Genomic DNA, 14,172 nt, shown 5'->3' on the forward strand with positions numbered 1-14,172 from the left:
TCTCTCACTCTGTCACTCCCCCTCTCTGTCAGTCTATTTCTTACTCCGTCTTTCTGTCTCTGTCACAGCCTTGGTCTTTCTCTTTCTGTCTCTCTGTCTTACTCTCTTTCTCTGGGTCTTTCTCACTCTGTGTGGATAGACCATGTCAGTAGTGCGGTCATTCTAAACCCCGAGTAAACGGAATCCTAGGTTATCTCGTTTCACACTGCTCGTACTTTACGCGGGGTTAACATTAATCCTGTCTATTCACAATCTGATGTTTGATGCTGTACATTCCAAAACCCTGTGTTAATTTCGTATTTGTATATTTGCGATGTCACCCGCCGTGATAAATACAGTAGATGACCAGGTTAAATAACTGCTTGTGTCATGCTGCACAGATCTCTCTCTCTCTCTCTCTCTCTCTCTCTCTCTCTCTCTCTCTCTCTCTCTCTCTCTCTGGCTTGTTACAGGACGCCCTGAAAGCACAGACAGACAGGTGAGAAACATCACGCGTTACCTACTGGTTCGACCCGCCTCCTCAATGTAAACAGCTTATATTCGACCACGCCCCAATTAGTGTTTACACAGCATGCAGGTTTCTGTGACTGTACAAAGCACGTGATATGAGCTAACCCCGCTTCTACATTACAAGTACGAAACGTTCCTCTACCCAGGGTTAAAAGCGGGGTTTAGAGCAACAATAACCCGGGGTTACGTGCAGTGTGAAAAGACCCGTTGTATTTACTGTTCCGGAGGCAGCATAAGCTTAGCGCGATCCTGCAGCATCATGGATGGACAAATTCGGTTTTTACTTTGATCAGGGACTCGGTCGAGCTGAAATAGCTCTGTCCGTCAGTGATCGACGACTTCCACATTAGTGTCTGACGCTTGAGAAAGGAGGCTGTCAGGTCTATAACTTTATCGTCGAAGACAATATAGCGACTCCGAGCATGTACTCGGCTTCTTCTCCAGCCAACTCGAGGGAGCAGGACATCTGAATGGCTACAGAAAGATGTTTAAAAGAAGCCGTGCACGCAACGCCAGTCCCGTTCCCAAGGCGCAAGATTTTCTGATGATAAAATTACGTCGAGATCACGAGAAAACGACAGCCGGGTTCACGCTGTACGATTCTGGCCACGATTTGGTCGTCTGTGACAAATATCGAGAATCCTAAAAGATTCCTATAATCCTAGGCCAAACTCTGTAGTCTTTGATCATTAGTTTGATGTGTTCCCCGACAGCCGATTAATGGCCGTTGCGATCAAATCTTTCCTCCAATTAAACTCTGGCAGTGTCAGAAGTTTTGAGGCACAGTCCTGTGGTGTGTCTTCTCCTACTCCGTACGAGTCTCCTTGCGTGCGTCCGTTTTTTACTGTCGTAAAGTCTGACGTTAATGACAGCTGCGATCCTGCAGTACGACACGGCTTACAGCGGGGATCAAGCAAAGTACTATTAAAAATCGCACAGTGTGCACCCAGCTTATTTCGAGATGTCAAGAATACAAGAAAGAAAATAATAACGAACGGCCTCTTAGGGCTTCCGTAAAATCGTATCCATTCAGGCAGATTTTGAAAGTTCATGCTGTGTAAGACTGATGTGTCGCTGAAGCAGAAGGTCGCGTAGTGCAGTAGAGCTAATGCTTGTGTTGGCATTTCTGACTTTCTCATCATTTTCCTCCAGCCAGAGCGGAGACAGACAGCGTGCTAAACTCATTTACTGAGCAGAGTAACTCGCTGTAACTCGGAGAGACTGTTAAAGGATGCAGACGTCAGGCCTGCCACGACCATCAGAAAGAGACGTCAGCCTACAAGGCATTAAATCATCATCATCTTGTTGAATATGCCAGTGGGTACGGAGAACTATAGCTCTCATATTTCTGTGTGCATGCAGTATGCTGCCCTGGTAATCAGTGTGAGCTTAACCCTGAGGTGTGTTTACACCAGTCACCATGGAAACAAGTTCACATAGACGTGCCAGCATTATTTTTATTTTTATCTTATTATTCTTTTTTTAATAAGACGCTACAGTGTGTGCTGGTGTATTAGATCTTCTGATTTTAATAGATTTTTTAAAGTTTTTTTTACTAGCTGAAAGTATGCTGTCAGTGAACCTGAGTGGCCTGGTTTTCACTGTTTAAGAGAGAGGCTAATCTACATGCTTTCAGAGCAGGGAAGAGCGTGTGTGGTGGTGTCAGACGCTCAGTAAGGTTTATAAGGAGGTGCCGATTAACACAAACGTTAGGCCGTTAGGGATGTATAGACTTTTTGACTTCCAGATTAGTGTCGCTGCAACGTGAATACTCGTCTCCTGGTTTTTTTTCTCTCCTATATAGTATATGTCTAAAGAGCTGTAATCTATAATTACACTTGCTAGAATTGTCTGAGGGCTTGTCTACATGGAAATATACATTACATTGTATATGTAATGTAGGGGCAGTGATGGCTTGACGGTTAAGGCTCTGGGTTACTGTTTGGAAGGTCGGGGGTTCAAACCCCAGCACTGCCAAGCTGCCACTGTCAGACCCTTAACCCTCTCTGCTCCATGTGCGCTGTATCCTGACTGACCCTGCGCTCTGACCCCAACTTCCTAACATGCTGGGGTCTGCGAAGAAAAGAATTTCACTGTGCATATGTATATGTGATTAATAAAGACTCCTTATCATTATGTCACACTACCAACCAGCACTTCCTCTGAGATACATGAAGTGCAGTTCTTTGAGCTGCTGATCATGCCGCTACACGGGGCAGTTTAACACACCAGTGTCGCACAGTTGTGATAGTGCTTAAAATACAATTAATCATGCAGCCCTAATAGAAATACGACTGAAATTTATTTAAGATTTCTGTTTTTGATTTTGAATTGAAAAGTAATGAATTATTAAAAGTTTGGCTGTTCAGTGTGTGTAATTGTATCGTGTGTTCATGCACAGGATACAATTCATGCACAGTTCATGCACAGGAGAGAAGCTGAGACTAGAGAAACTGTTTGCATCCCTATGTGTTACTGAACACTTCAAAGCCATGCAGAGATTTATTATATTTCTTTAACGAAGCAAATTTTGCACTAAGCTGATAAGTTAGGATGCAGTACTGTGGTTGTACTGGACTGGAGACTGGACCAACACCCTTGTTGTATAGATATTTTACACTTTCTCAGATTGATTGTTTGACACTTTGAGAGGGCAGTAATGGCTTGGTGGTTAAGGCTCTGGGTTGCTGGTCGGGGGTTCAAACCCCAGCACTGCCAGGGTGAAACTGTTGGGCCCTTGAGCAAGGAATCCTCTCTTCTCCAGGGGTGTTGTATCATGGCTGACCCTGCGCTCTGACCCTAACATACTGGGATATGCAAAGAAAAGAATTTCACTGTGCTGTAATGTTTGTCACAAATAAAGACTCATCATCATTTCGCATCCAATTTCTGGGGTCAGAGCCAGTCACTGTCTAATTAATTATAGATTTCACCGAAAGAGTATTTTATTTGAAATGAATCATTTAAGCCTCAGAGATGTTCAGCTTGCCTTTTTATAAATGGGGAAACTACATACCTTTTTGAAATATTTTTTTTTAAGTTATGACTGCTGGAATGTGCTCAGTTAATACCAGTGTTGAAAGCGTCTCAGACATGTTGCATAAATGTTCTGTTCAGTGAAAAGGTAGTTAAGATAATTACAATATGGGTTTCGACCTGCTGAGCTGTGAATGGCGAATGTCAGCACATAAGTTCTATATGTTTTTGTCAGTTATAATTGAGACTTCACTATCTGTATGTAAGATTTGTTTGGGTTTCTCATTACCGCTTGATGAAAAACTGATTCAAATGTCAGCAACTGCTTAACAGAACTGTCTCGTATTTTTGGAGAAGAGCGCTGTGTTCACAGTTCCACGAAGCAGGTGTGTGCAGTCAGATGGATTATTTATATACCATGTGACTAGCAGAGTTCCTCATACTTTGTCAGTCGGACATGCTAACTGCGGACACCCTTTTTCCTCTCGCTTTCTTCTGCTAGTCGGGGAGCCACACTTGCTCGGTGCACAGAGGAGAGGCAGTGGGGCGCAGGATCCTAGCACTGCCGTGGCTTGCCCTCCTGATGACGGGTTGAAATGGTCACTGTCTAAAGCCGTGTCCATGTCGCTGCCGTCCTCACCTCTATTGCCCCGACAGAACTGCATGATGCCCTCACGCTCCTGCAAGAAATCTCCAGGTAAGTCCTCTCTTTAATATGATTTTTGAAGCAGCTCAGAGCACAAGATGTAATTAAACAAACTATAAAAAGCAACAAAAAAAAAATGTCTGAGGGAATTGTACACCTGTAGTTTAATTGCGCTTTGGCTCAGTTTAGAAGCTCACATCTACAGAAAAATGCTGCCACCCAAAATCCATGACGTGTTTGGTTCACTTCCTGCACTTGGGTCAAATTCCGGTTCGCTTGGAACCGGACTCTGTTTACACTAGTGTGTTTTCGCTTTAAAACGGATATCTTTTGCTACGGTTACGCCTGTCGTCTACACTACTCCATGGTGGAGACTTTTGGAAACGCCGAAGACCCCGTTTTAGTTTAAAAACTCGCGTTTCAGCGTAAACAGACCAAAACGAAGACTTTTGAAAACGAAGGTGTGGCTTCACCACATTCGCTCCCTGGTTGGGTTTTCTGGATCATTGCATATCCTTCCCTGATTCGTCAAGCCCCTACCATATGACCATTATGCTACCTTGATCTTATACAAAACAACACGGACACTGAACCTCAAGCTTTGCTGGCTTTGTTGTCATTCCTAGCAGCCATTGTGCAGTTAAATTCTGTATTTTATAACACTGCAGCCGTCTACATTCGCAAGAGGCAAACTAAGTTCAGAGCACTCGGCAACAAATCTCATTTCAAGCGGCACAAGCCCTACATGGAACGCCGGTTTGGACTAGCAACCAACTTCCTTTTTACACTTGTATGCGCAGTGTGCATGAATGGTCATGTGACGTACGTTTTCGGTCGTGTAGTGTGCACGGAGATCATTTCTGAAACACGGCGGAAACGCCAGTGTGGATGAGGATCTTTTTCATTTTAAAACATAATTTTAAACCCGAAAACGCACTAGTGTAAACCGGGCCAGAGACGACCTCGTTCAGACGGTTCGTTCAGACCAGTTGTTTTAGTCCACACCTGAATACGATTTGCTGTTTCCTCATCCACTTAAATAAAACACACTGGGGGGGAAAAACGCACCAGAGTTTGATTCAAACTCGGCGCTGCATGTCTGAAAGTACCCTTAAGTATGTGGTTAACTGAAACCTCTGAGAATCCTACTGAAAGACTAAATAGATTATAAAGAGCCTTGACCCTAGATATAATATTAATTTGAAATATCCCATGATTTGAAGAAATTTCAGTGATCATAATACCAGAGTGGAAGAAGAAACCTCTTGCTCTTGTGATGGTGTGAACAGAACAGTGGTGCAAGCAGTAAAGGGCCTGCTGCAGATAAAGCGCTCATTGAGTGAAAATGCTCTGGGCATTTTCTGGACATGTGGTGACCTTTATGGATCAATAGGACTAGAAGGAAAGAGGACAGAGAAAGAAGAGACCCAGATGGTGATTGATCTCTCTGATCAGACAACTGTGTTTGTTTCAACATGACCGCATTGTGAATGTAAACAAATATAAATACTCAGATTGAACAGATAATGTGTTCTAAACAGATAAAAATACACACATGGATAAAAGATGTACTTTTCTTTTCTTTCCTTCTTTCTTTTTTTTTTGAAGAAAGCTTGCCAGGAAGGTTCACAGGGCATCTGGTTATTTTCATGCCGGGGTCAGATATGAGGCTCGCAGAACAAACAAAGGCTACATTCTTTAAAACCTGCATTCATTCATTGTTAGTAACTGCCTGGATACTCGTGTGAATTGAAGTGTGAAAGGGTATGCTTCCTAATATTGATTTTTTTTTTTTTTTTTTTTTTTAAATTAAATGTAAAAAGAAATAAATAGACTGGGGAAAAAAATCAGCTTTGTTATAGCTGCAGTGTCATTACATCATTTCTCTCTGCTCATCTATCTTTCTATCTATCTACCCATCCATATTTCTAATCTATCTATCATCAATAAGCACTTATGATGAAAAGCTTGTCTCATTAAAACAAATTACACCGGGCAAGTGAATGCACACTGTAACTGATTAAAACGTATCCACATCGTTGATTGTGAGATTTTAACATGACGCTGCAGTGCACAGTGTGAACGCGACGTCCAGTGTTGAACAATCTTGTTGCTGATGATGATGATGATGATGATAGTAATAATATGGACCATTAAAATAAAATTTAGCTAACATAATACAAGGCTGATTTTCGCTAACTTGGTATATTGATCGTTATGGTTAAATTGCACTGAATTAGCTAGCCAGCTACAATATATGCAGAGTTTCGATAGCAAGATTACACCATATCATCCTTCCTCCTTCTGAGTATTCTGTGTTTTAGTATTCATTTTTCACTGTCTCTCTCTGATCAGCAACGCAAAACAGTCTGCTGGGCAGCACTTCTCTTCTGCTTCAAAGCTTCCTGTGCTCTTCCAGTCGTTTGCAGGGTAACAGTTGGGCGATGCCAATTTGTGCAAACGAAAGGGGGCTTTTAATATTTTAATCTGATTTATTATTACAAAATAACAGTCGATTTGGAGCACCAATAATGTTACAAAATGAATTACTTCTACATAGGTTTCAGTTGATCATGTGGTAAATATTTGAGGGGGGCGGCTGGGTGTCATTGCTAGTTCTGATTATTATAACACTGATCTGATACGGATATTTGTAGAACTGATCAGATACGGATATTTGTAGAACTGATCAGACACGGATAATTGTAGAACTGATCTGATACGGATATTTGTAGAACTGATCAGATACGGATATTTGTAGAACTGATCAGACACGGATAATCGGAGCACTGATCTGATACGGACATTTGGAGCACTGATCAGATATGGATACGGGTATTTGTAGAACCGAACGGATCTGGATATTTGGGGCAGGGATCTGATACAGATGTGGGTGTGTGTGGTTTTCTGGTCATGTTCAGTATGTTTAGTTTTGTATCTTCTAATGTTAAGTCGTCAGCAGCTGTACCCATCCAACCTTCCTTGCCCCTCCACTAAAGAGGTTTTGCAGGAAGGGCAGAGATGTGTTACATGCTCACAGGTTACACGTTCACATCTGGAGCTCATGTGTGTTGGATCAACACTTCTCTTTGAAAATGCTCGAGAATGCTTTGAACTTTCCACAAGCTTAGTGTAACGTGCTCAGACCCTTAAGCTCTTGGCCTTTCACACATTCGAGTCTGTCATTGATTAATGAAAGCTACATTTCTCCAATAAGAACTTTTACCCTTGTAAGTTTTGTAAAAAAAAATAAATAAAAGTGCGTATGGCACAGACTTCAGATGAAGTCTTTGATAAAGACTAGTATTTGATTTGTTTTGATAACTCTGGTACGTCTCTGTACCTCACGTTTCAGTTTGATTTTGATTCCATGAGGCAATTATAGCAATTTTTAAGGATCTTGATGCAGCTTGTTTGATTTCTTGGTTGTATCATGATTTTTTTTTCCCCTACCATATACTGCGTTCAAAACAGTATAATTTTCATCCATCATGAAAAACTGATTAATAAATTTTATTGTTTATTTTTCATCAGTTTTCAAATGATTGCTGCTTCTGACATGTGAAACTCAGCTTATGACATTAATGCTTTCAAGAGAGCTTTACAGGAGAGATTTGAGTTGATCACGTTTCTTTTTATTCATTAGTCTTCTCTGTTACAGTCTTCCAATTCAGCCTAGTCAGTGTCGTTATTAGATTTTAGATTGGATCAGATGTATATTATCCTGCTGTTTTACCTGTGACAGCTGGAGCTTTATACAAAATTAATAAACATGCCAAGGCATTTCAAACACCAGCACTGGTGTTTTTCCTGACACGTGTGTGTGTGTGTGTGTGTGTGTGTGTGTGTGTGTGTGTGTGTGTGTGTGTGTGTGTGTGCGTGCGCGAGAGAGAGAGAGAGACTGACTTCATGCTGGCTTTAATGTCTTGTGTGATTGTTTGTGAGGTTTTGTTTGTGTCTTCGCAGTGAGCTGTTGAAAACAGTAGGAGAGGGGAGAAGCTTACCTCCAGCTAGAGACACACACACAGACCTGTGAAATGAATGAGAAGTATGTCAGAGCTGCTTAATGTGGCTGTAATGTATGTAAAACTTCTAAAAATCTAATCAGGTCGTCCAAAGCAGGGTGGAGAGTGAGAGGACTGTTACTACTGACCGAGTCCAGGAGATTAAAGAAACTCCCTGATTTGTGTGCGTGGGTGACATGGTTTCCTTTCTGTCCATTTCCGCAGTCCCGGGTCTCATTTCCCTGCAAATCTTTGGGTGTTTTGTGGCAACCTCTTTTAATCTGCAACGTTTGATGCAATGTGGAGTCGCTGGTCTAATTAAACACACATCATCCAGTGCCTGTGACACATGCTCTCCATCAGCACAGAACTCTCAGATGTTTCATAGGGCCGGGTATCGTTAATTAATTGGCTTACTAGGCTAGCAGGGGTGCCATTGAATAGAATGGGGGGAAAAACCCTAAATACTGGTTAACTCCACAATGCCCCCCACTGGTGAATCAAGATCATTACTCATACTCAGGTCTGAGACACTTAACTCCTCGATCTGTTTAATCATTCTGAAACCCGCTTTTAATCAGCTCTCCCAGTGCATCCCTAAGAGACTTTTTAAGGGTTTCGTGTATGTATCTAAATAAGGAGAACTTCACTGCAAAACCTCAGAGAATGTCGTTACTTAATGAGGGTGTAACTATCAGAAGATCGATGCATTGGTTTAAAGGGGGTTTCATTGAAATGAATCAAGGCAACAATCATAAATCTATTATTATTTTAAATGGATTATTTTGGGGAAAAGGACAACTCGTCTAAAAAAGTTCATTCGTATCTTAACGGATGTATAAATAGGGGCAGGATGGTTTGCCGATAGCTCTGATACTTAAGTCCTTCACTACGTAATCAATATTCTCAAATTAATGGTGGCTTAGCCCAGATTCTGAACAAAGTAGGTCACGTATCGATCAGAGGCTACTCAGTGGAATTGTATTACATTGTATTTTAGAAGATCACATCAAATATCAAATTGTTGCCTTCGGAACCAAAATGGTATGGTATTGTATTGCAGCAGATTTAGTGGTTATTCAAGTTTATCTTCGCCAAATACATCATTGGCTTGAAAAAATGGTATTGTATCGTGTGGAAGACTGAGGTTTACACTCCATGTCACAAGGAAAACTTTTAAAAGAAAAACTAAAATTGTGATTAAAACTGTAATTAAATTTGAACATTTTGCTGTTTTTAATAGAATCCCTTGCTTCTGATCAGAGTTTTATGTGGTTAGAAAAGTTATTTTAAAATGTCATAAAATCATAGAATCGTTTAAGTAGGCATGAGACTGTAGACAAAAAGCACGATACGCGTCTTATTCCGATGCAGGCTTCACGAGACGATATTGATCCGTGAAGATATTCACTGATATAAAATATTAAATTTGTTACATTTATTTTGTAATGACAACAAACTGAACATATTTAATATCAACACATTGTATTGTAAGAAAAGTAGATCAGGGTTTATAGTATAAGGTGCAATTTTCCTCCTAATATTATATCGACACGTTATTGTAATCTTTTTCAATATCATTAACGTATTTCATGGCGACGTGATTAATATGGAAAGATTGTTTGACAGTAGATTGGGCTTTAAATGCTTAGGCTAAATAACAACTTGCCACTCCTACTGCTGTCTGTTGTCCATCTGAAATGCACAAGCGTGTCACACTTGCCATTTTAACTGTACAAAGGAGAAAAACGATTGTTTTATTTTGTATTTTTCCTCATCCCTCCGAAATAAATTTCTGCTTATGCCACTGCCAGCACAGCACAGCACGCGACGTGCTTCTGAATGATTTTAAACGTGAGGGAGATTTACATCAGGCGCAGCACACAACCGCCGCTCTTACCCGGCCTTTCAGACTGTGGTGATAGAAACCCGGCTGCACTTATACACCATTTACAGCATTTAACTGCCTTTCGGATAGCTGTGCCACAGATCTGCTGTGAATTCTGGGTAATGTGAAAATGTTTAGCATTCGTGTACTATGGGCTATTTCGGTATTATATTTTTCAAGTTCTCTTGGTCCAAATGAAACGAGGCTGCTGGTCCTGTGTTTGACACACATGCGCCATAAAGCTTCCTTCTGATTAACTTGACTTTTTGGGCTATTAAGTAAGCATGCTTTGAGGCAGTTAGGTTTCCATTCACAACCTTTGTGTTCTGTATGTTACTACCGCTGGTGCTTGTTCTCGTGTATAAGTAGAGCTATACTGACTATTAAATAAAAATATTGCGCAGCACAATACGAGCAGCAAACTCATCTCGTCAGTATTTAATATCGCAATATCACTTTCTGCAGACGTTGACTACGTTTACATGGACAGCAGTGATCTAATTATTGACCTTATTCTGAATAAGACAATACTGTGATTAAGGTGTTTACATGAGTCGCTTTTAGAATACTCCTTTCATGTTCAGGTTTTACATGTTATTGAACACAGATCGATTAACGGCACACGTCCCCACGCCACGCCGTCCGACGTTCCCTCCAGAATTTCACGTATCGACGTACAGTTCGTCTTCGTTATGGTACCGTATACTGTTTTGGGTGTTTCATTTTTAATTTTACGAAAGCTTCAAGTGCGGTTAATTATTTGTCATGCTACACGCGCAAATAGACGACTGCTTGAATCCGTGGGCTGCGTCCCAAACCGCTTACTTACCTACTATATACTGGTGTATTTCTCCTACTATATAGTAGATATTGCGCTGTTTCAGATTCAGCCGCGCTCTCTTAGACGTCAAAGGGTTGAGCACAGCCGTGTGTGATTGTGTCCTGTCGCAAAATGCGGTGAAAACTCCCACACGACGTTAATAGTGTGATTAAGGTGTTTACAGGTCTGTAATGCACTTCGATAATGCGACTAAAACAGGAATACTCCACACGTCTTAATTCGATTTGTGTTTACTTTGAGTATGACTTTAGTCGGATTAAGGTCATCAGTAATCACTGTTTACATGCTAGTTTCTTAATCAGAGTATCGTCTTAATCTGGTTAATATCGGATTATTGTTGTCCGTGTAAAAGTACTGTGTGTTAATCTGTCTCACATTAAAGTGGTGTCGAGGCTCTGTATGACACCGCTGTTTCGGGCTCTTTATGCTGAAGACACAGTTAATTGGGTAGCTTTGCTGCTGATATTTTCGGTTCATGTTATTTGTTGTCTCTGGCTTATTCTGCATGGCAGACATGTGGGACCCTTCAGAGCCCGTTCGTATTCTTTGCTGCACTGGCCAACTTGCCGTTTTAGCGGCCATGCATGTGGCAAGTATCCAGGCCCCTCACAGCCAAACTCACTAGAGCTGGAGCTCTGGCTTCTGGCTGACAATAATGTTTTAACAGATCTGTTTCAGCTGTATGGCTGTAGCAGATGTTGAACAGATCCTCTGAGGGAATATATAATACAGTCATGTCTGTATTAGAGGCTCAGACTACTATATGCTACTGTGCATGAGAATTTTAGTTGTAGTGGTCTGATGGCAGACAGCTACACTTATCTTTAGATGCAGACTATATCAGAGGGTTTTTTTAATACGGTTCAGATGTCAGGTATGTTCACTTTTAACATATGTTAAATAGTAAAAGAACATGAAAGGGAGAGAGGGGAAAAGGGAGAATTCCTTAACTGAATGACATAAGAAACCTTCCTTTTTTGGCATTTTGTAACCGTTTTTCTATGATCTCTTCCCAGTATAGCTTATTAAATAGATTCCACATATATAACAAATAGGTGTGTAACAATACACAAAATTCTAATTTCGATATGGTGTTGGCTCGATACTATACATTTATACTATTACATACTATACATACAGCGAAATGAAGCATTGCCTTAATATGCACCTTAGGTTTTCATTTGCGATTGATTAAAATGCATTCAGCATAATAAAAGTAGAGTAAATGAAATTTTACGATGGCGTGATCCATTTAAACTCTTAGCGACACGTAACGCAACAAACGCCTTGCTTTACAATGTAACAAAATGAAACATGTTAATGATGGTCAAGCTTTCGCTGGTGTGACTCTGGGTGGTGTGTCTGAAGCATCGGCTGTTTCCTCATTCTGCGGTTCGCTAGTCAGTGTCACAGAGCTCTCTGTAGTCCTTGATGTGTTTTTAAAAACCTACATTTTCATTACCCAAGATGAATTCCACGGTGATTCCTTTAGCCTGGACTAAATCAGCTAGGAAAGGATGCCTGAATGCAGTAGAGCTCATTTCGTAATATTAGCAGTAGTCTGTTTAATGATGAACAGCCCGCTTTATTATGCGTGCTGAATGTATTGTTCGATACGCAGACATATTGAATCGAGAGACGTACAGAACAAAGCGATAGAATACACTGCAAATATTGCTGCAGTGTGATCTCTAAAGGCAAGATGATTGTCCATCCTTTGTTTGTTTTTGATTATTGTAGAAAGAACAACTTTTTATAGCCTTTTTTTTTTTTAAAACGTAAGTGATGACCCCGATGTGTTGTATTCCTTCAGCCCTTCTGTATACTGTAGCATGGCTCTGTTTAAAACGAATTGAAGCTGGCCTATGATTGAGTCCCTTAGAGGAGCAAGTCTATTTTTAAGCCATTTCTGCCTGTCTGACTTTCTTCGTTCAGACCTTCATCCATTAATCTATTACTATTCACATCCATTAAACCACTTGGTATGTTATTTGTGTTTTCAGACTCGTTTTGAGCCGACTTTGTATTCAGGGAACGCGGTGAAATGCAAGAGCGAGCAGCTTTTTTAAAACGCCGAGTAGCAGACGTGAGCATTAAAGACAGACCAGAGTTAGAAGAGACTGAAATGTGCTTCCGCTAAGAAGTCTCTAACTGGCATTAAAAATTTACATAATGTACATGCACAAGAAGGATAGAAACTTTCCAGCCCACTCGAACTGCATGGTTCCTTCGTGGTGATTAGATGGTATATTAGGATGCAGCTCAGGGACTGGGTGGGTTGTGTCTTACAGAGATTGAATAGCTCATGGAACAGCTTTAATCTGGTTCTCAGTTGTGGTCATGCTTAGGAGTCTTTTTCTGTGACAAGCGAGCTTTCAACTTAAGAGGCCATGTCCTTCTAAATCCTTTATTTGACACACTGGACAGTAGAGTGATATTTTTTTTTCCGAGAGAGGGGAAAGGAGAAAGCAGAGTATTGTCTCAGCTTGCTCTCTTCCTGTGGCTTTTGTGGTTCACACAGAGGATTGTGTGTGTGGTGAGAGAGAGCTGGAAATGTGAAGAAGTCACAGAGTCCATGTCGAAGAATGCTGCATCTCTTCTTGAAGTTCTTTTTAAGCGTCAGTTTCATTATTCATTCTCCCATGTTGTAATGTTGTAACTGTACTCTCAGTATAGCTGCTGTTTTACACAGCGTCAGAAGGTGTCTGATTAGGTGTGTGTGTGTCTTTGACACCTCTTAAATGCCTGCTAGTCTACAGTTAAGCATGGGAAATGTGTCAGAGAGCTGGCTGCAGGTGTGAAATTCCCTACATCGATGCTGGTATGCATTTAGCCACAGGTGAGAATTTGTAACAAATGAACTTGTTCACACACTTTTGCCACTCCCAAGCATTGAGTATCACATGGCCGTCAGCCATCCTTCATAAATTTTGGAATAAAAAAGGAAGCGGTCTGTTTCTTTGCTGTGTTTGCTTCTGCTTATGAAGTTGGGGTTACTTTTATTTTCTCCCAAAAGGGAAAAACTATATACATTATATATAGAATATGTTATATACCGAACGTCTACCGATGGTGGATTTTACCATGGATAACGAAGTGGGGCAGAACCTGCCGATTAATCAATTGAGAGTTTTTAAAATTGATACTGAATGAAAACATGGCACTCAAAGTCAGGTATTGCTGAAAAAAACCCCGTACTGACTGTACCATGTAGATGTACTGTACTTTTGTAAATGAAGTAAATATTAATATCTGTTAACTGTTAATAAATATGAAAGTAAATAAAAGGTGTACATTCAAACCGAAC

At 40.7% G+C, this 14,172-nt stretch overlaps 1 protein-coding gene across 10 annotated transcripts in view; it reads left to right on the top strand.

The window, feature by feature from the left end:
* tanc1b (tetratricopeptide repeat, ankyrin repeat and coiled-coil containing 1b) overlaps nt 1-14,172 on the top strand; it is a 161,375-nt gene that overhangs the window by 38,045 nt on the left and 109,158 nt on the right. For 7 of the 10 annotated variants that reach the window (XM_017469834.3, XM_017469836.3, XM_047155964.2 and 4 more), the window contains one exon: nt 3,989-4,183. The exons of 2 other annotated variants lie outside the window; for them this stretch is intronic. In XM_017469834.3, coding sequence (XP_017325323.1) covers nt 3,989-4,183 — 195 coding nt within the window. Of the gene's footprint in view, nt 1-1,806; nt 1,832-3,988; nt 4,184-14,172 lie in introns of those variants that run through there. One more of the 10 variants, XM_047155959.2, reaches the window with a different exon arrangement.

The sequence above is a fragment of the Ictalurus punctatus genome, chromosome 6, assembly GCF_001660625.3.
Source record: "Ictalurus punctatus breed USDA103 chromosome 6, Coco_2.0, whole genome shotgun sequence".
In the NCBI taxonomy this organism is placed as follows: Eukaryota; Metazoa; Chordata; class Actinopteri; order Siluriformes; family Ictaluridae; genus Ictalurus; species Ictalurus punctatus.